Consider the following 20,992-nt stretch of genomic DNA (forward strand, 5'->3'; position numbering starts at 1 on the left):
TTTTTTAAATCAATAGAACAAATAAGGAATTTGATCCTTATCTTTACTAAAAAAAAATAAGCGACTAAGAAAGTTGGTGTTCAAAAGTCCAACTTTTATAATCAAAGCAAGGATAAATTGGCTGCACTAAATTTTAGCGAAATAAACTTTACTAACTCAAAAATATTTACAGAAATTATCTAAAAAAGAATTTGGCTGATCATTCAAGCATGAAGCCAACCCAGGTCTAAAGTTTGCTGCTATATCTAAATTAAGCAGTCTTATTTTATTAAAATTAAACTTAGCATCTTTCATTTCTACAATTCGGCTTCAATAAATTCAAGATAAGCTCCTCCTTCATCTCTTCAAATATTGCATTTTCAATCTCTGTTCCTATTTCTTTCTTCATGTCAAACTTAAAGTTGCCCGAATTTGTCATCGATTCAGCCAATTCTGAGATCACCATTTCTCTAATTGCCTCTAAATGTTCTCTCTCTAACGAGAAACTCGGTCTCTCTTCATCAGTTGTACTCTCGTCTGAATTCAAGTTCCAATCTTCGAAACCGATCTCTGTTTGTTCTTTCAAATCATTCCGCGTTGATTCTGAAATGTAATTTGTTGACGGGTCGTAGGCTAACTTCAAAAGTTCTTCAAGAATGGTGAATGCCTTCTTTGGCGAGTCGATAAGACTCAAAAATTTATGTGGCTTCTCTTCTTTATCTAAAATTTTCATGAACAAGTAAAACAGAAGCAATTTAGTGACAGGTTGAACATCATAGTTATAGCAAAAAGTATGATAAAAAAGGAAAAATCAGGAAAATTAAATAATTTCTTGAATTGCTTTGCTCATATAAACTATTGAAGGCAAACATGTAGAGATGCAAACAAAAGGTTACTTCATTTTTTTCAAAGCAATAGGGAAAAAGAAAAATAAATAAAAACTGTTTGCTAGTTTATATAAAATGTGAAAGGAATATGTATTTATCATCTACAGAGTATAATAAGAACATGGGTAAACTATTTGCAAAAAATAATGATGAGGACAAGACAGAAACAGAATATAATTGGAAAAAAATGAAGAGGGGTAAACTATTTGCATAATTGGAAAAAAATGAAGAGGGGTAAACACAATATATTCTGTTGACAAGACATTATTTAAAAACACATATTTTTAAATGAAAATAAAATTAAAAATACAATATCATTCAAAATAATATAATTGGAACTCACCATTACTATCAACAGGAGAGACCATACAACTATGCATTTCAAAAACAGAAACAGGGCTGTGTTTCTTTGTTTCTGATCCTGATTCCTCCACAAAACATCTTGAATTCAAAATTCGTTCATGATTTTGAGAAGTAATTGCATCCTTCAAAGCCTTTTTCTCACATTTAATGGTCCTTTTGACAAATTTCCAATACAACAATTTGGAGAGGAATCCTCTGCTAAAACCGCCCCTTTTCCCGGTATAATCATCGGTTCTGATTCCGAGTCGACTCTTGTGCACATTGCGCGGCCAACAAAATGATAATGTCTCTTGGGTTTCTAAGAGCTTGGTTGAATAGCCTCTTTCTATGAGATATCCATCCACATAGAATGGATCTTGTGGTTCTTTTAGTAACTCATGGAGCCTCCTTGCTTGTGCCATTGAGAGAGAGAGAGAGAGAGAGAGTTATTTGTGTGGTTGGGGTAGAGAAGAGTTGTATAAATTATAAGGTCCAAATGGTCCATGTTCATGCTATATATTAGGGAAGCATGCCATTTTGAATTTTCTTTTTTGATAGTTGGAGCAGCATATGAACAGGAAAGGGATTATGTTTGTTTGAACCAAATCATAAATTAATGGTGTTTATTCATTGGATCAAGGTTCCTGGCCTGCAATGGCTTGTGATTTGCTCATTTTCCCCAACTAATTCTGGCCCAGTAAGCAGGGGTGGATTACAGCAGGGAAAAAGATAGTTAATTTTCTTATAAATTGATAATTGGAGATTTCATTCATTAAATTTTATAATCTTTGTGAATCAATACTTCTTAATTTTTATAAAATAACATTAGAGTGAGGCTATGGTACTATGCTTATGCACGGATTAGTCCATACTATGGATTAATATCTTCGTTTTCAAAGTTCGTAGAGTCGATTTGAAATGGTTCAACATGATCTTCATATAAAAATATACTTGCAGTTTAAATTTCACATTTTTAGAATTGTTCAGATTTTTTCAATATACTTGTAGATTTGAACTGTTCAGCATGATCTCCATATAAAAGTATACTTACAAATAGTTAAAAAAAATTAAGAAAATTATATAATTTGATCTACAAGTACATTCTCAAAAGGAGATCATGTTGAACGGTTCATATCGAATCGTTTGAATTTTATAGACAGAAATATCAATCCATAGTATAGATCAATCCGCGCTATGAATAGTACAATATCCTCTCTCAATAAAATTATACTATAGTAGACTATTTAATGTTGATCTCAATTTTTTTTCTCTCTTTTTCTGTTAGCAAGTTAGCAGGCGCACTGTATTTGACTGAAATAACAAGATATCTTTAGAAAGTTAAATGATTTCTACCTCAAAAAAAATAAAAAAGGATAGAGAGAAAGTTGGTTTATTCACTAACAAAAAGAGGCAGAAAAAACATTTTGTTGTTCGATTATTCATAGAAATTAGATGTATTGAATGTATCCAAAAGGTCCATTATTTTAAAACGATATCATTGTTTTGAAATCATGATGGTAACAACAAAATTTCCAGAGAAAATTGCGGCAAGTAGAATGACACCAGTCTTTGGATGCTACTTGCTAACAAACAGAGAGAATGTCTTTGATCAATGGCAAAAAATTTGGTATACATCAGTCTTTTAGTATTTCCTTTTTCTAGGTTGTGCCAGAAGAATCTTTTGTACAAATGTTGTTTGTAAAGTACATGAAGCTCTCTTTTTAATGTATAATTTATATTTTCTATTTTGTCAAAAAGTAAAAAATTATTGGGAAATGTTATTTGAGAACATACTTTACAATACTTAGCACTGAGAAAAATTTATTTCCCTTTGAATCAGTTCAGCAAGAATGGAGTAAAGGAATAGAGTGAAAAAAATGTTCTATTTCTGTCGAATAAGAGAAGAAGTGAGTGAAAATAGATAATTGAGAATGATAGAATTGGGTTTGAACATTTGCAGTCAAACTTTTATTTTTTGCATTTTGGTTCCTCATCTATTCATATATGAGCCAATTCTCTAATCTATGAGAAATGTAGAATAGAGGAATAATTAGTTTTTTTTAAGAGATAACTTTAGTTGTTTACCAATACTTTTCCACTCTTTCACTAATTCCACCCTTCTACCATTAACCGTATAGAACGGAATATGAGGAATTGAAGCATATTCCAAATTTCACTTTTCTTCACTATTCTTCTATTCCAATAGTTTGCTGAACGAGCCCTTTATACTAGTTATACACTTATTTCACGTCCTCTTAATTCTTTAAACTGAATTATATATGCTTATAAAGTGCAGTTTAGGAAAAAAAAAATTTAGTATGTTTTACATAGAATGGTTAGTCTTGTTTACGTCTATAGAAATCTCGGTTTATAAATACAATTTTTTGCAACTTTCACCCTGGATCAAGTAATATATTCTTATTCGTAAATAATTTATTAGAATGTACAAAGCTATTTTCTTACTTCATAATTCATGGGTCATTTAACTCAAAAGTGTTATCATGTTTGTCATATATATATCAAATTCTTTTTTATGTGACAAGTGTTAAAAAAACATTTTTATGTTCTTTTTCGGCAAACAGAAGGACCTTTTTATCATAGTAACAATTGTTCAAAAAATATATATATCAGTATTATATTTGTTAATGTTCTTTTTCGGCACTTTTGGAATTATTTTTTAATTTGCCAAATTGTACAATTACAAACATAACACTATTCGTCAAATATTATTAGCATATATTCAACTTTTATGTACGTTTATCCTTTTTTCGCATTTCTTAAATAACACGTGTATTATATTTAGGTTGATTTGTAAGAAGTTTTGTCTTTGATTAAATAATTTAATTATCCGTAATTAATGACCAATCAAATTTCAATATGACCGCGATCTATAATTTTAAAATTTTCTAGCTCGGTTTCTGAATAAATGAACGTACAATATTTGCTCACTTATATGGGTTTTAAAGCAAAATTCACTCGTTTTTTTAGTCTGGTTAGACTTAGAGCCATAAATAAAAATTTATTATAACTTTTTGGCATGTTGTGTAGTGTTTGATGTCCGAAAGACCAAAACAGCGTGTGCATGTCCCCCGTACGTGTGGCCTAATTGCTGACTGTCGCCTACATTTGTGCAAGGGAATCATTTTCTTCTTTGATTTTGTATTAATTTGTTGTAGCATTCAAATCCGATGAAGCATGCAAGATTCTGATCTCCACACCTTAATGCAGGCGACATAGGAAAAAGAAGCGACATAATCTTGGAACAAATGTGTGATGTGTCTAGCAAATCAGATTCTTCCAAGAAGGAAGAAAAGAAGTTTCTTTTACAATACAAGTAATAATTCGAGCCGGAATATTATACGGAACTCTACAACATTTTATCTCTTAAATATTTCGTAACTTTTTTTTAGTTAATTGTTATTTTTTTAAAAAAGAAACTGATAAGTGTGCATTGAGGTAATAATAAAGTATGTATTGGTGTAATATTTAAGGAGGTCAGTTGGGATACAGGATAAGATTAAAATCCTTCATTATTTTTTTATTCTAATTACACATGTTTATCTCTGTTTTTAAAATTCAAATATTAAATTCATATAGCTCAACATAGTCTATATATTAAAATGTACTTGAAGACCGAATTTTGTATTTTTAAAAAAATAATTACTATTTTTTTAGATAGGTACAAAATCACTATTTTTCAAACATTTTGGTCAGTTTCTCTTATATTAAAATCAAACTCAAAATCATAATTAATGCTGCAGTTTTGTCTGAGTATCTTAATCGAAGATTTCTAGAAAACATTCGTAATAATTAGCGACGTGAATTTACATATGTTGTTGGAGGGAATATGATTCTCCACAATCGGAATCCCATAAAAAATATTTTCACAACTTGTGAAATTCACTTGTCGACAAAAAATATTTCAACAATCATGTAACATGTTAATATCAAATGAGAATTGTTACACCATACATGAGCGGAACTAGAAAATTAGCTAGATTGAGAATCTGAAATATAAAATGCATAATATACAACAGTTAAAATTTGAATCAAATTCTTCATAACTATAAATTAAACTTTTAATTACTAAACTACATGCACAATTTATCATTATATGTGGAAGACCGAACCACAAAATACTTTTAGAAAATAAATTTAGTTAAATTTTAATAAACATAATTAAAATTTAAAGTCAGGAGTTAGACAATAGATCACATGATACACGTAATTAATTTGCAGATAAATTTCAGGTTACGGCACGTCAATTATATTTAAATTCCCTATTTACTCCGCAGAGCTCTCTGTGTCTCCCCATTTTGGCGCTATAAACAAAATTAATATTCCTCGGAGAAGCATAAGCACTCCTTTGTCAATTGTCAGGTCAATCCATCATGAATTCACGATGGGTTGGCTGAATCACGTGCATTGGTTAAAGATCCTGACCTCAACGACGCTCTCTTACGCACACCTACATATAAATTTGAAATTACCAAAAACGGACTCACTTAAGTGTATCAAGCAGTAGAGTGAAAAAATATACTGTGCCGTGACGTGACTAACACGCTGTGACTTTAATTTTGTGCCGATTCAATGAACAATGACCTGCGTCGTGACCAAAATGTCAAAGAGTGGTTACGGCACACAAGTCACGCAGTAACTCGCATGCCATGCATATCCAAACGTAACTGGTCATCTTTCGTATAGCTGTTTGTATAAGATTTTTGGGTGTCGCATAATTCAACATATATAATTGTAATTCTAAATTAAGGACGAAGAAAAAAGAGCAACGCCCAAATTTACCTTTGATGTATAATGTATTAATTATATAAACAAGTATTTCTAAAGAAACTAGTTGAAAAGAATTCTATGAGAATGAGAATATTATTTCTCCAAAATGTTAAATGAAAACTAATCCATCTCATGTTGAGTTTAACGTGACATGGCAATAAAAAGTTGGTTCCCACGAGTCCTATTTTTAACAGGAATATTCAAAATGAATTACATGTAGAGGGCAAAAAACATACCGTGTTGTGCCGTACCGTGTCGTAATTAAGTTAATTTTTCACGTACCGTGCCGTAACTACAATATCAATGAGTGGTTACGGTACGCGAATAGTCACGCCGTTCCCAAACGTGCCGTACCGTAACTGTACCGTTCCGTGACGGAGCCAGCTCCGCCTTCCATTTTTCCACTCTATTTACATGTGTCGGTACTTCATATTCAATGAAGTTCAAAAGATATAGCACCTGTATCGATCCTTCGTATTATCTCAGATATTAAGTTTGAAATAAACTATTCATCTTTGGAGTATAATAAAACAACTAATTCATCTTTTTCTAAAACACAGGGATATATTTTGGCTCTTTCTCTTTGGAGTTCTGTTCTCTGCTAATTCATCTTTGATACTTGCGCGGTATTCTTTTGAAAATTGTAAGTCCAAGAAACGCATGAACAGAATACGAATTTACACTTTTACAGTAACATGATCTCACATCGAGGGGCGTGTTGTTGCTTCTGTGGAGAACTAAAACAAGAAAATAATAAGACAACCGGAAATAAAAAACAGATGACTTGACTTGTCACAATGAAAGTACACTCATGCATGAAACAAGGTACGTACACTTTGGTTTTGTATGCGCACAATTAAATGTATCCGATATGTTCAACGCAAAATATTCAAAACATTACTCAAAATATTCAACTGGGAGTAGTAAGAGTACACTCAAAATATTACTGAAAACATTCGACCCATAAGAGCACACTCACTTGAATCTTAGTTTTACTCACCAAGCCGGTTTTAGCTGCGTAGTAAAATATTGTGTACAATAAAGATTTAAACTCAAATTTTCCCAGTCACACATGAAATTCTGACCACTAAACTCCATTTAATATTTTATGAGGACTGAACCATATAAATAATTTTCAACAATCTCATATGACTACTTTAAAGGCTCTTGGCTCTAAAATTATTGCTTTCGCCAGTGTTTTAAAATGCGGTTTTGTTCATGCATGCGGAAGGCCACTGCATACCGTATATGCGGATTTTCATGCGGATTTATATATGCGCATTTTAAAATAAAAATTCACGTATATATATATATATATATATAGAGAGAGAGTACGGCTAACGCGCTTCCTCTAGCATATGGGCCGAAATGCTTCCGATGAAAATTTGAAATTTTAAAATCCAAAAAGTCAATCTGAACCGTTCATCTTCTTCTCCATATTAATATCTGCTTGGAGACCAAATTTTACATTTTTCCGAAATTTTTTACTATTTATTAAGCCATTTTGAAAATCGCTGATCCAACGGTAGCTTCTGATTTTTACTGTTTGGTAAGCCACCGTTGGATCAGCAATTTTCAAAGTGGCTTAATAAATAGTAAAAAATTTCAGAAAAATGTAAAATTTGGTCTCCAAGCAGATATTAATATGGAGAAGAAGATGAACGGTTCAGATCGACTTTTTGGATTTTGAAATTTCAAATTTCCACCGGAAGCATTTCGGCCCATATGCTAGAGGAAGCGCGTTAGCCGTACTCATATATATATATATATATAGAGTTAGGCTGGGGTGCTATGGATAGCATAGTGGCCTCTATGCTATGGCTCAATATTCGAGTTTTCAAAATCCAAACGGTCGATCCGAACCGTTCATCTTATTCTCCATATTAATATCTGCTTGGAGACCAAATTTTACATTTTTCTGAATTTTTTTACTATTTATTAAGTATTTTACAAAATTGTTGATCCAACGGTGGCTTAACAAAACAGTAAAATCAGCAGCCACCGTTGGATCAACAATTTTGTAAAATACTTAATAAATAGTAAACAAATTCATAAAAATGTAAAATTTGGTCTCCAAGTACATATTAATATGGAGAACAAGATGAACGGTTTGGATCGGTCATTTGGATTTTGAATTTTAGATTTATGGTCTAATGCACAAACTGCTCCATGCATTGCAATGCACCATAGCCCATCTCTCTCTATATATATATAGAGTAAGGCTTGGGTGCTATGGATAGCATAGAGGGCTACGGTGCTACGGTTCAATATTCGAGTTTTCAAAATCCTAACGGTCGATCCAAACCGTTCATCTTGTTCTCCATATTAATATGTGTTTGGAGACCAAATTTTACATTTTTTGGAAATTTTTTACTATTTTTTTAGCTGGGTAGAAAATCAAATATCTGAATGGTGCAGAATTTTTTAGATCAAGTGATTTTCTACCTAGCTAAAAAAATAGTAAAAAATTTCCAAAAAATGTAAAATTTGGTCTCCAAACACATATTAATATGGAGAACAAGATGAACAGTTCGGATCGACCGTTAGAATTTTGAAAACTCGAATATTGGGCTGTAGCACCGTAGCTCTCTATGCTATCCATAGCACCCAAGCCTTACTATATATATATATATGAAGTATAAAAGATAAAATTTCTAATTTATATTTATACTTACACCTTGTTTGGATGGAGAGTAGAGGAAGGGAGGAGAGGTGAAAAATAAAAGGGAATGAAATAAAATAGAAAAAAATATTAATATATTTAACTTCTTCGTGTTTGAATAAGTAATGAGTTAAAATAAATTTAACTTTTCTTCACGTCTTATTTCTTGTTTAGTTAATGATGTTGCCATATTCAATCTATTGTTCTGACCATTTTGAATACCAAAACATGTATTTAGAACCATCAAATAGCGACCATTGCATTGAATATATATAGAATGTGGTACTGCTGCACTTTCATTCTTATTTTATAGAGAAATTGGCGAAATCATGGAAGTTTCTGACATTCTGAGCTTTTGACGCGACCGCATCATGGCCGACGCGAGTCGTATCACATCCTGACGCTACCACGAGACGCGAGGCGCATCAAGCAGGTCGCACTGCCAATTCACGCGAGGTGCATCACGCAAGTCGCGTTGTCAACTCATGCGAGGCGCATCAGACAAGCTCCAACGCAAGTCACATCACTGGTGACGCGACTCGCATCGAAGTTTCCCAGAGCATGAAGCGGAGGCCCAATGACAGCCCAGTAAAGGCCCAAATTTGAAGGATCGTTTGGGGAAAACTATAAATAGACCACCCTCTGCCACTGGAGATGGAGTTCAGAAAATTCAAGAATTCAAATCTCAAGGCCTTTGAAGTGTCGCTCAAGAAAGAGGAGGAGCTGAGGAGGGAAGATTGGAAGATTCTTGCTAGATCTATTTCTTCATTCGGTTTTATCATTATTTATTCTCTTATCTCTTTCTTTATGATGTTTGAGTAGATCTTTCTTGTTTCTAGGGTTGATGTAATCTAAAATTTTGTTTGTATGCATTGAACTTGAATTTGAGTTTTTCTTGTGTTTGATTGCCTGAGTATTATTCTTCCATTGCTTGATTGAGATTGTTTGAATAAATCTTGATGTCTACTGTTGAATGTTTCTTGCATTTCTTCTAGTACTTTGACCTTGATGTTTCTTGCAATTAGATCAAGTATTTGAGGCAGATCTTAGATATGAGAGGTGAGATCAATAGTAACTGAGAGGTGAAATTTCTATCTATTGAGAGATAGTGGATACCTTTAGCAAACCAGACAATTGACTTAGGTTGAACACCTGTAAACGAGAGTTTGAGGTTGTAGACCTAAGAAGGTGAAGTTGTACATCCTTACCAGGTTTATTAAGCCAATAAACGAGAGTTGAGGTGTAAGAATATTAGGTACGGTCAACATATCCTTACACAAGCAAATAACTCAGAAACAGGCCAAATGCTGCATTCACTTGAGGACCACGTGAGTCGTGTGGGATACCACACGGGTTGCGTCACAAGGGTCGCGTGAAGGTCCAGAGAGGCAGAGTTGAGGATGAAATTTGAAACCCTAGAAACTTCATTTTAAAATCAAAGTAAAACCAAACGTTTAATTGTTTTTTTTTTTCTGTTATTGAACTTAGGAATTTAAACAAATCAAACCAATCTTTTCTCAAAATCTAGTACCTAACTGAGACAAGCAAAGGTTTAGAGTTGAACTGTACTGTCCCTGAGGATCGATACCTGATTGTACTCTTGAACGAAAGTTGTGCACTTGCAACCTAATTCGGAAGCTAAATCACGGTTTAAAAGGGTATAGCTAGCTGTACCTGAAACTTTGTGTATACGCTTGCATGTGAACAGTTAAATAAAATATAGAAGGTTAATTAGAAATTCAGTTGATGTTGTAATTTTGTGACAAAAAAACTTTGATAAGAATTATATAAGATATAGAATTGGGTATTTGTGTCATTTTCTTTGAAACTATTTGCAACAATTTTTTTTTTTCATCTGTTACACTTCATTAGAAGGTAAATCGATTATATTGATTAAGCATACAAGGTTAAACGTTTTCACTTATGTAACCTTTACATCTGACATAATTTAATCAACCAAACACAATTCAATGAAAAATTTTCTTTTCTTTCCATTTCATCTCTTCCTCTACACTCCATCCAAACTAGGTGTTAGAGTGTAGTCACCCCTCTAACATCTTATTTGGATATAGAGTAGATGAAGGGAGGCAAGAAGAATAGAAGGGAATAAAATAAAATAGAAATGAAGATTAACATATTTAATTGCTTCTTATTTGAAAGATTAATGATGAAAAAAAAATTTAACTTATTTCTTGTTTGATTAATTAATATTATAGAAGGTTAATAAAAAAATGTTTAGTATATTTAACTTTTTCTTTCATCACTCTATCCGTTACACTTCAAATTGAAAGAAAAATTAATTCTATTAACTAAATTCATGCAAAGTTAACTCTATCCCCTCCTATACCTCTCATCTCCACTATAATTTCTCAACCAAACACGATTTAACATCTATTTTTCTTTCCATTCCATAACCCCCTTTCATCAATCTCTCTCCAAAACAAGGTGTAAGTTCCCTTTAAATCCACCCCATTTAGGGGCTCTCATGGAATGACTATTTTTATTAAGATCCTTAGGATCAAGATCTCTCCACATACCTGTACTGATACACCATAGAGGCACCATGAAAGGAGAAAATGTAGTAAAATCTTACAAGTTGAAAAAAGAAGAAGAAAGAATAAAACTAATGGAATTTGCAGAATAATTCTATATGAGGTTACATAAACACAAGGAGCCTGTACATTATTGTAACAAATATTGCAGATAACAGGGATACATGCATAGACCCCAAGACGAGTGTTCTTTTAACGATCACAAATTTAGTGGAGGGCTTGCCTGGAAAAAGAGCATTAAAAAGGAGACAATCAAGAAATGCAATTTTGTCCAACTAATTGATTTTTTGCCTGGATAATAAAGCATTAGTTGTTACCAAATGACTGCTAAAGGCAATCAGTGGGCCTATTTTTGGCCAGTTCATTACATGGAACCTCAGTTCAAGCCGGGGTGCTTAGTCATCCCCATGATTATAAAAACTTGCATTATGTGTATAGTAATTTAAAATGAAATGCCATTTTTTTGAAGTTTTTATATAGTTCAACCCCTCTCATAAAATATTAAATGCATGTTTGTAGCCTAGTGATTAGAATTCTATTTTGTGATTGGGGAGACTTGGGTTTATGCATTTTACATTTCAGCCCCCCCCCCCCCCCCCAAATCTAAAATTTTCTAGTTCTACCCATGAGTTCAACCTTTGCTTAGGCAGCAAACACATCTCGAAAAGCAAAAAAGTGAGGCTCACCTTGAATAGGAGATCATGCGCAATGGTATCCCAAGGAAGAGAAATAGACATCAAAGAGCATTTCAGGGGCAATATCGTCTCACTGCCGCTGTGGGACCTATCATTATCATTACTATTATTACCATCATTAAATGACGAAGAAGCAGGCCCAGAATACGTATTCCTAGCCATATGCATTATTGTCCCAATTCCTTTCGTGAGAAGCTGAAGTGGCAATGACGGCCCCGTTTTCTCCTGGCTTTGATCTACAAAAAATGAATCCATCATTTTGTTGCTACCAAAATTTAAATTATACCATTAGAACCTCAAATTCCTCACAATCTCTTGTCCACTCATTGAGAAAAACATTTAAGTTAATAACATACTCAAATCAATAATATAATGCATGCACATAATTTCAATTCCAGCGACCGTGACATCGGTGGTATTTTCCACCAACTTCAAAACTTAACGGGAGACTTCAAACGACGAATCCAAAACATTCAAACCGATTTACTTTAAGAATGATGCGTTTAAATGCAAAATTTATAATTTTTGGAATTAGTTTAGTACCAAGCCAAGCGGTCAAAAAATGATGAAAAATGAATGCATTAAAAATTAACTTACAAAACTCCCACATTCGATGACTTGATACTGGATAAATTCGAAAAATTAAAAAATTCCCACATTCGACCGCTTGAAAAAATAATGTACCTGCTACACCGGAAACAGCCACCTCAACTTCACCACGGCCTCCTGGGCCCTTCATGAATAGTCTATCAGTCTTGGTGTGTGACCCACCTGATGATAGGATGCTGCCTAGTCTTGAATGCCCAGCTGTAGATGCACAAGAAGTGTAAATAACTTAAGAATATATATATGTATATATAATAATAAGGCCAAGCTTTGCTGTAGCCTGTAGAGGTTGGTAAATACAAGTAACTTCCTAGATTAAAATTTGTTTCCCTGGTAGAGATGTAAGAAAGTCATGCGGTGATCGGATATGGCACGGCACGTGTGCCAGTCATGTGCCGTGACCATTCGCGTGACATTACGATGACACGGCACGCAAACTGGTCTGGTCACAGCACGTGGTCATGCGAGTCACGCGTGATCAGGACCGTTAGATCTTGATCGAATGGTGAATCTTAAATAAACTAACTAAAATTATGAAAAAAATGAGTTTTTTTTTTTTGAGAGATGAAAGAAATAGTTAAATGTGACCAAACGTGACCAGTTAAGTTTGACACAACATGTGTCGCCACGTCACATATTTACATCCCTATTCCCTGGTATGTTTCTTAGATTATTATCGGTATTGGACCAACTGCAACAGTATCAATCCAAAAAGTGTAGGCTCATAAAGGTATTACGCACCATCATAAGCTTTGCGAACCACCTCATAACTGACGAACCCTGAGAAGAGAGTAGCCTACAATTTGAATTATTTTATTCATTATTTCAGAATTGTTCACTCAATGTACAAAAATGACTTTAATAAGTGAATTCTTTAACAAAACAGATATCCATTCAAATTATTTTTTTATTATATCCCCAGAGAGAACTAATAGAGGAGAGGATGAAGAGGCTTTCAGAATAAAAAATACTGTGCATCTTTCAATTCATCATAAAAAATAGTTAATGTTGAAATTACATTGGACTCAAGATTCAAATACACCCCTGTGAAGCATGATAGATATCATTTATGTACTATCATTCCCCACTTTCTTTAAAAATCATTATACTACCTTTTATGAAAATAATCTTTACAAAAATGAGGAACTTAAAAAAGGACAGAAACTTGTACATATAAAATTATTCTCCATTAATAAAAGAAACTGTGGAACCTTAGGTAGCTTGGGTGTGACCTCGTCTATTGAATGCACAGTCAAATCAGAGCCATCAATTTCAATCTCAGATGGAAAAGCTGCACCGTCGTGCGCATTCAGTACCACACAATAGCAATGATCTACTTCTGACAATATCTAGCATCCAAGTCAAAAAATAGTTTGACATGTATTAGTACTAAGTACTGACTTTTGTACCCCCTCACATTTTGCAAACATCCAAGACGACTCTGCTCTAGTATGTGCCGACCCAAAACCAGTCAAACCGCAAGAGTGACATATGATAATCTTTGGTTCAAACCCAATGTGGTGCATGTACTATTTTGAAAGGAAACAAAAGAGGAATGTTACCTTAATAGAAAATAAAAATGAAATACGACCCCACATAAGCTATAAATAAAAGGAGTAAACTCTGAATAACTCACCACAGCGTCAAAAGTGTCATCAAAATCATCTACTGAAAAACAAATATTTGGATATGCCGGTAGTGTCTCTGCAGACTAAGAAAATCATATTATAAACAACTTCAATTCAGGTAGAAATTAAACAAAAAAAGAGAGAAAGATCAAGCAACAAAATTTACCTTCTTATGGTCAAGTTGAAAATCTACACGGCTTGGAGAAGCAAAGACAGTCTTGATAACCTATTTGATATTTACAGAAATATCAAAATCAAATTCAGCGCTATCTGTCCATCCCTTTAGCATATTTATACCAAATAAAAGGGGAAAATAAACTTGCCTTGTATACAGGAGATAAGGAAGAATTTTCCCCATTTTGATGTTTTCTAAGAGCCTGAATGCTGTATATTAGTTCACAAACCATATAAGATACTTCTCTCTATTTTTTTTTTTTTTTTTTGAAAGCTTGGCAGTGCTGCCAAGAGAAGATACCTCTCTCTCTCTCACATCTAAAATAAAAGATAATTTGCAAAAAAAATCCTAAAGTTGTCAACAGTTTTAATCATGCATCTGTAATAACTAAAATAAGTTATAATCAGAACAATATGAGTCAATTTTGCCACTTCTCATACCATAATCATACTATGGGCCGTTAATTCTATGCAGGAACTTCTTTGTATTTCATACAAGACATTATGCAAATTTATCTTAAATAAATGTGAAAAACAAAAGTACCTGCAAATTGCAACAGTAACAGAGAAGGACGTGTGAGCAATTAAGTTTAAATAGAAAGTGCGGGCCCAATCCACATCTGACATGTTTGTTCCAACCACTCTCTCAAGCTGTTTTTGTAAAATGAAATAGTAATTTTCAATTCAACCCATTTATGAATTATGAATGGTCATCGGTAAATTGAGGCTAGATTGCTGAACAAAGGGTTGCAAGAAAATTGAATCACATCCTCATTTCAACACTCAAAAATCTTTTTGTACTTGACAAAAATGAGAGGATATGTTAGATTAAATCGAGGACAACTGAAAGTAGTAAAACCAGCTTGAATTGGAAATAAAATAAAAATAAATTTAATGAACTTAAATTCATGTACCGAAGGTGCCCATCTTCTGACGAAAAAAGGAGCAACATCTTCATACCCATCCAAGTTCTGCATGCAAAACTTAATTTCAAATTATATTTGACCAACAAATGAAAATTTTAAATAGCAAGGACTCGTGCTCTTTCAGTAAAAGGCAATCTGGTAACCTCAGCCAAGAACTTCTTCACAATGTACATTCTACATTGCAAATAGAGGTGAAAATTGGGTCCGGTTTATTTGATTTTCAACCAAACTGAAAAAGTTTGAATTAAATGGTTCAGTTTAAATGGATCGGTTCAGTTGAATTTTTGAATTAAAATATTTGGTTCGATTTAGATTTTCAAAACCGAAAAGATCGAACTCTATATGGTTCAAATCCATGCTTTAGTGTGATTGATGGTTCGCTTCCTCATATTTTGTATGGAATTGAACAATGTGCGTAATGTCAACAACTGACATATATAATTCATATTCATTTCTACGATTATTAAATGTATTTGTGTATGTATTGAGTTTTGACCTCTTAAAATTTAATCTCTCTTATTTTGGTTCAAGCAAATAAACCGAAATTTACTTGGTTATTTTGGTTCGGTTGTTATTCGGTTGGTTCGGTTATATTTCAAAAACCAGTTTAAATTTTGGTTTGACAATTTTAATTCGGTTTTAACCGAACCGACCCAATGAACACTCCTATTTCTAAAAGGTGTTAAAGGTGTTTTCAGGCCTTTTAAAGGTTTTCGGACAGAACTGTCACTTTACGCAATCAATTGTGACAAATTTTCGACTGCTGCATGATTCAAGTATTATACACCTTTGCTCTGACAAAAAATATAAGGTCATCTTCTTCATGGCCCTTCGAAACATTTCCACGCACAAAATAGAGATCCAGCATTTCACGCCAGAATTGCGAAGCCATTGTGCTACTCCCACTTGACGTTGAATCCTGACTGTCAATTTCCCTCAAGAACTTTGATTGCTTCTTCACCATGCTCAGCAATTCAAACCTATTATTAGAAATTACAGTTTTGCCTCATAATCAAGCAAAGCCCATAAAATTTTGTAAGTGTCACAGTTGAAATTGTTAACTTTTCAGTAAACTTTTAGCGCCCCACGTACATTTAAGATAAGTTTGAAATGCAATTTGCCTACAGGGTCGTTAAACGAATATTCTATTTACTTACCTTCGCTGAGGATATTCAAATACCTATGTACATAAGATCATGCATGTCATATTTTCACACTGTATTACTGTAGAACTTCACATCTGTCTCCAAAAAAATGATTTTTCCATTCTTTCAAGTCAGTTAGTAGCATCATTAGCACAGCATGACTTTTACATTTAGTAACAATACCCTCGTGCTTCAATGACATAATTTAAGGGAATTAAATGTTTGTTTCAGATGTTAGATCTGGGTACAGAGTAACAACTAAGAGAAAAACAATTAGACAGGTTCATATCAGTACCAGAAATAAAATAGCAAAATTGAGCTTATTTATTTATTTGTCTATTTTATCCAAGGCCTTCTTTAGAGGGGCAAGGCCTGACATATGAAATGTCATAATTTCCCTTTATTTTACCTTGTTTAAAAATTTAGGTGATACAGAGAATAAATATCATCTAGGAATTGGTGATGGTTGAAGTAAACAATCAACACTCAGTTCCTTTTAAATAGCCAATTTGTGCTAAAGGAAAGCTCCAAATCAAATAGAAGAGAAGAGTTGAGGAAAGGGAGGGAGTACCTGGACGGAGTGGATGGTTTGTCATCAGATCGAACGGCTGAGATTGGGATGTCGATTGTTTCTTCACCGTGAGCCATGGATCATGAATGTGCCAGGTCTGGTATCATCTCATTAGACCTCCTGTATAAGGACTGCTAACGGGCGGGCTTTAGCTCAAACCCAGCTCGGAAAAAGCCCGATATTTACAACAGGGCAGCCTTGTCCTCTGTAACAAAGCAATAATAAGATATGAGACACCAAATCAAGTTGTGCTGATGCCACCTTCAAAAATATCAATCAAGCTTGTCAACAAGAAAAAATATATTTGTATTATATTTATTAGTGAAACTTAACCAATTTTGGTACCAAAAAAGATATTATATAACCTATTTCGTAGGGAGAGAGAGATGAGAATGCAGTTTAAATATTAGACAACAAATATATATATATGATGTCTTAGTTAGATTTATTAACACAAATTTTGGAATATTTTTATTTCAGGTGGTTTGCCCATTATTAGGTGTACAGGCCTCAAATTCCTTGCATAGAAACCAACTACATACTGACAAGGTAGGATAAGTAGACACAAAATAATAATAATAATAATAATAAAAAAAAAACAAAAAACAAATTGCATTTCAGCATAGAGGTCGTGAACAGTATGAAAATCAGTATAACCATGTTAGAAGGCTAACATACAATTTTGGGACATGCATCGTTCTTATTTTCTAATACAATACTTTTGCATAAATTATGCTATTTAATATAAAAGAATATATTTCATGGCCTGTATTATGGTCTAGTCAGTGATGCTTTTCCAAGACTGTTATTAGGCCATTGATTAAGTTCTGATGTTACACGGTGAAAACTGAAAACAAACACATGCTTACCAAAAAAACATCAACTTAAATATTAGATTTACAAGCTGATATACATGCAATAACATGTGAAAGACTGTTAAGTGTTTTGCTTTCAGTTTGCCAATTTAAGCACCAACAAACTAATTGCAATTTGGGACCTGTGTCTCTAATAGTCTGATGTATAATATACTGAATTTGAACGAAACCACTGGAAAAAGATAAAAAAAAATTTATCCACAAAATGGTCAAATTAATTCTCAAAACTCAACTAATTACAATTTCACCCTAATTCAGAAACTACTTGAGCAACAAACAACTGAGATAACTTGTGCTAGAAAAAAAAAACGAATCAGAGAGAAACATCTTACAGCGAATGAGCACCAGTGAAGATAATATTGAGAGGCGCAAAAGAGAGATGATGACGCACAGAACCCGAGAGGAGCTCAGAGAGAGAGAAGTGACGTATTTGGTTTTAGATCTCAGAGCAATTTGGAGTCTGAAACAGCGAATTCGAATTCCCAAAAGTAACTCAAATTTTATTTTAGATATGGACCGTCCGATCTGCAAGGGCACGAATATTAAAGGGTCCGTGCATTTCGCCGCAGCTGGGACCGAATTTCTGATCGAACTTTCCGGATCCAAACTCAAAATTTGAGTTACTTTAGGAGATCTGGACCCGAGAAGAGCACGGGTTGGTGCCTTGGAGGAGAGCGATTTGGTGTGTGAAGAAAATAGAGCTTCACTTGGTTTGAATTATGCTCGGCCCAGTTCATCTCAATGAAAAATCCAACTAACTCAGCCCATTTCGAATGAGTGCCGAGCTTTGACTTGTTTTGAATTATTTTCGGCCCACCGGAGCGCCCAGCCCATTTCTAATCAGGGCCGAGATCGTGCAAGACTTCAAGCACACTTGGTCTGGTCTAATAAACGACCCCAACCGATCTTTCAAATTGGATAACTTCTACCACCTGATTTACCAAACCATTTTCTGGTAATAAATTTGAAACCGCAACTAGTGAGTAGTGACAGCCTTCAATCACATGCCACTGGATTGCAACTTGCAAGCGAAAGCAAACAAAAATTTACCTTTCAGTTTAAAAAGATTTGGTTAAGTTATTCAAAAGCCAGTAAGCCATAAACACAAATGACAAATATGTAACATATCAGGGTTTGGTTTTAACTTTTAAGAACCCGGAAAATTTGGGTATTGATCCGATTTCTAATTTCAATAGTAAATTTGACACCAGTTAACAAGGTTTATTTTTCAATATTTAAACCTTTTTTTTAAAATAAATGTTAGCCGTTGAATGTATCTGGTTTAACCTCATCTATATATAGTAACGTTTTAAGTTCCATCATATAAGATGTTAATTTGTCTTTTGAAGGCGCTTAAATGATGATAAATGAACATTTTGATCTTTATTGCAAATTTGCAATGTCTCTTCAGTAGTTTTCTGTGATCTTAATTCCAATGGGGAGTGCTATATTGAGGACATATATTCTAATTTTGAGAGCTAAGAGAAACATTTTTCTTTAGATACCAATTTTACCCTTCCACCTTCTCTCCAACTCATCTAATAATAAAGGAAATAATTTAAAGGAAATTTTAAAGTTCCTTCCATGATTCCATGATTTCCATCCGTGAGTAAAAAGGAAATTTTTACCTGATAGCTGCTATCCGGTTTTTCAAAAAAAAAAAGAGTAAAAAGGAAATTTATAATACGCCCCTGAGAAGGTCTATATTTACTTTTACAATGTATAGCTTTCATATTTAATTTTAACTCAAGAATACAATAAAATCCTCGCTATAATGTACTGTTAACAACCATATATATAGACACCTAATTAATAATAATACAAAGTCGTTATCTTTCAGTGGTGGAGACATGAGGTATTTATTCATCTCTTCCTCTCGTTATTGGCAAAATGTACTCCAGATTTTTATCTCACTACTGGTTTCCTGTACTATTAACCAGAAAAATACATAGATACCCAGCAATACCAGTAAATATTAGAAATTTCCAGAAAACTAGAATTAACCAGAAAAATACCCAATTTAAGAAAATTATATTAAACTAAGCTTATCTAAGCATCAACAAATGTGTAGAACCTAGTCTCGTTGATGTTTTTGTGATGCTTCGCCTTCACGATTCCAGAAATTTTCTTGGTTTAAAGCAAAAAGAGTACATGAGGGTACATACTAATGTTGTTCTAGCAATAATCCTTTTAGTCTATTTGACTAATTTGCAAAAACATACAATTATTGAATTTTACGATTTCTTCTATTTTAGAATTATGCAGGTTCAAGTCAAATGGAATTGCAATATGGAATACTTGAACTGAAGAAATCATGAAGACTTATCAAGAATGTAAATTGTAAAATCTAAACTTGGTAAAGTGTTTTTGATGTTGTTTCAACAGGATAAAAACGTTGGTAACGTTTGTAAAACGTTATAACGATTATACCTTAAGAAAACGCTGTGAAACAACTCGATCAAAGTCAAAAAAAGTCAAAAAACGGTGCTGTAACGTTTTAAAACGTTGGTAACGTTTTCTGAACGTTTTAAAACGTTGGTAACGTTTTAATTAATTTCCAAACTTCAGAAATTCCTGATTTTGATCAAGTTTTTTACAGTGCAAAACGTTATGTAACGTTTTATAAACGTTGTAACGTTTTATAAACGTTGTAACGTTTTATAAACGTTGTAACGTTTTTGAAACGTTTGTGTAACGTTTTGGTGCAGCTCTCGGACTTTTGAAGGCTCATAAAACGTTACCAACGTTTCTGGAAAACGTTGTAACGTTTTAGCTCAATCAGCTCATTTTTGAGCTGCCACTATAAATAGACCGAAGGGATCACTTTCAAATCTAACCTAGCCGTCCCTAAACTTCAAAAGAGGCGATTTTCTGAGAGCTTGGTTCCACCATTGTTGATTGAGCTTAAAACTTCAATATCTCTCAATCAATCTCAAACAACCTCAAATCCACTTCACTAATCTCTAGTTAGATTAGGTTAGAGTGATCTATTGAGTGTTTCTCTTGTTCTCGAGTTGCTCGTGTGACTTCCCTTGGTTGTAAGGGCTCGCCGGCGCTCATCTCTCGTTGGCCGTGACTTCCCGTTTTGTAAGGGCTCACGGTTCACAATTGTAATCCTTTCATATTGGGTAATAGAAAGGCGCACCTAGAAAGAGGTTGCGA

General features: G+C 33.5%; 2 protein-coding genes across 3 annotated transcripts; both read right to left on the bottom strand.

Moving 5' to 3' along the window:
* Positions 1–267: 267 nt before the first annotated feature.
* Positions 268–1,630, bottom strand: LOC144547432 (uncharacterized). Its single transcript, XM_078296089.1, has 2 exons — positions 1,210–1,630; positions 268–699 (listed from the first exon to the last, which is right to left on the bottom strand). Exons 1-2 carry the CDS (start codon positions 1,628–1,630, stop codon positions 281–283), a joined length of 840 nt encoding a protein of 279 aa, XP_078152215.1. The 3' UTR covers positions 268–280.
* A 9,511-nt stretch (positions 1,631–11,141) lies between these two features.
* CW7 lies at positions 11,142–18,399 on the bottom strand. Of its 2 annotated transcripts, XM_078321392.1 has the most exons (13): positions 18,163–18,399; positions 16,956–17,160; positions 16,027–16,219; positions 15,228–15,284; positions 14,858–14,964; positions 14,463–14,523; positions 14,306–14,365; positions 14,148–14,222; positions 13,723–13,860; positions 13,253–13,307; positions 12,590–12,712; positions 11,897–12,141; positions 11,142–11,433 (listed from the first exon to the last, which is right to left on the bottom strand). In XM_078321392.1, the coding sequence occupies exons 2-13, from the start codon at positions 17,030–17,032 to the stop codon at positions 11,410–11,412; spliced, it is 1,215 nt and encodes a 404-aa protein (XP_078177518.1). In that variant the 5' UTR covers positions 17,033–17,160; positions 18,163–18,399; the 3' UTR covers positions 11,142–11,409. The 2 variants fall into 2 exon arrangements, with proteins under 2 accessions (XP_078177518.1, XP_078177527.1); XM_078321401.1 differs by lacking the exon at positions 14,148–14,222.
* Positions 18,400–20,992: the final 2,593 nt, after the last annotated feature.

This window comes from Carex rostrata, chromosome 2 (assembly GCF_964058835.1).
Source record: "Carex rostrata chromosome 2, lpCarRost1.2, whole genome shotgun sequence".
NCBI lineage: Eukaryota > Viridiplantae > Streptophyta > Magnoliopsida > Poales > Cyperaceae > Carex > Carex rostrata.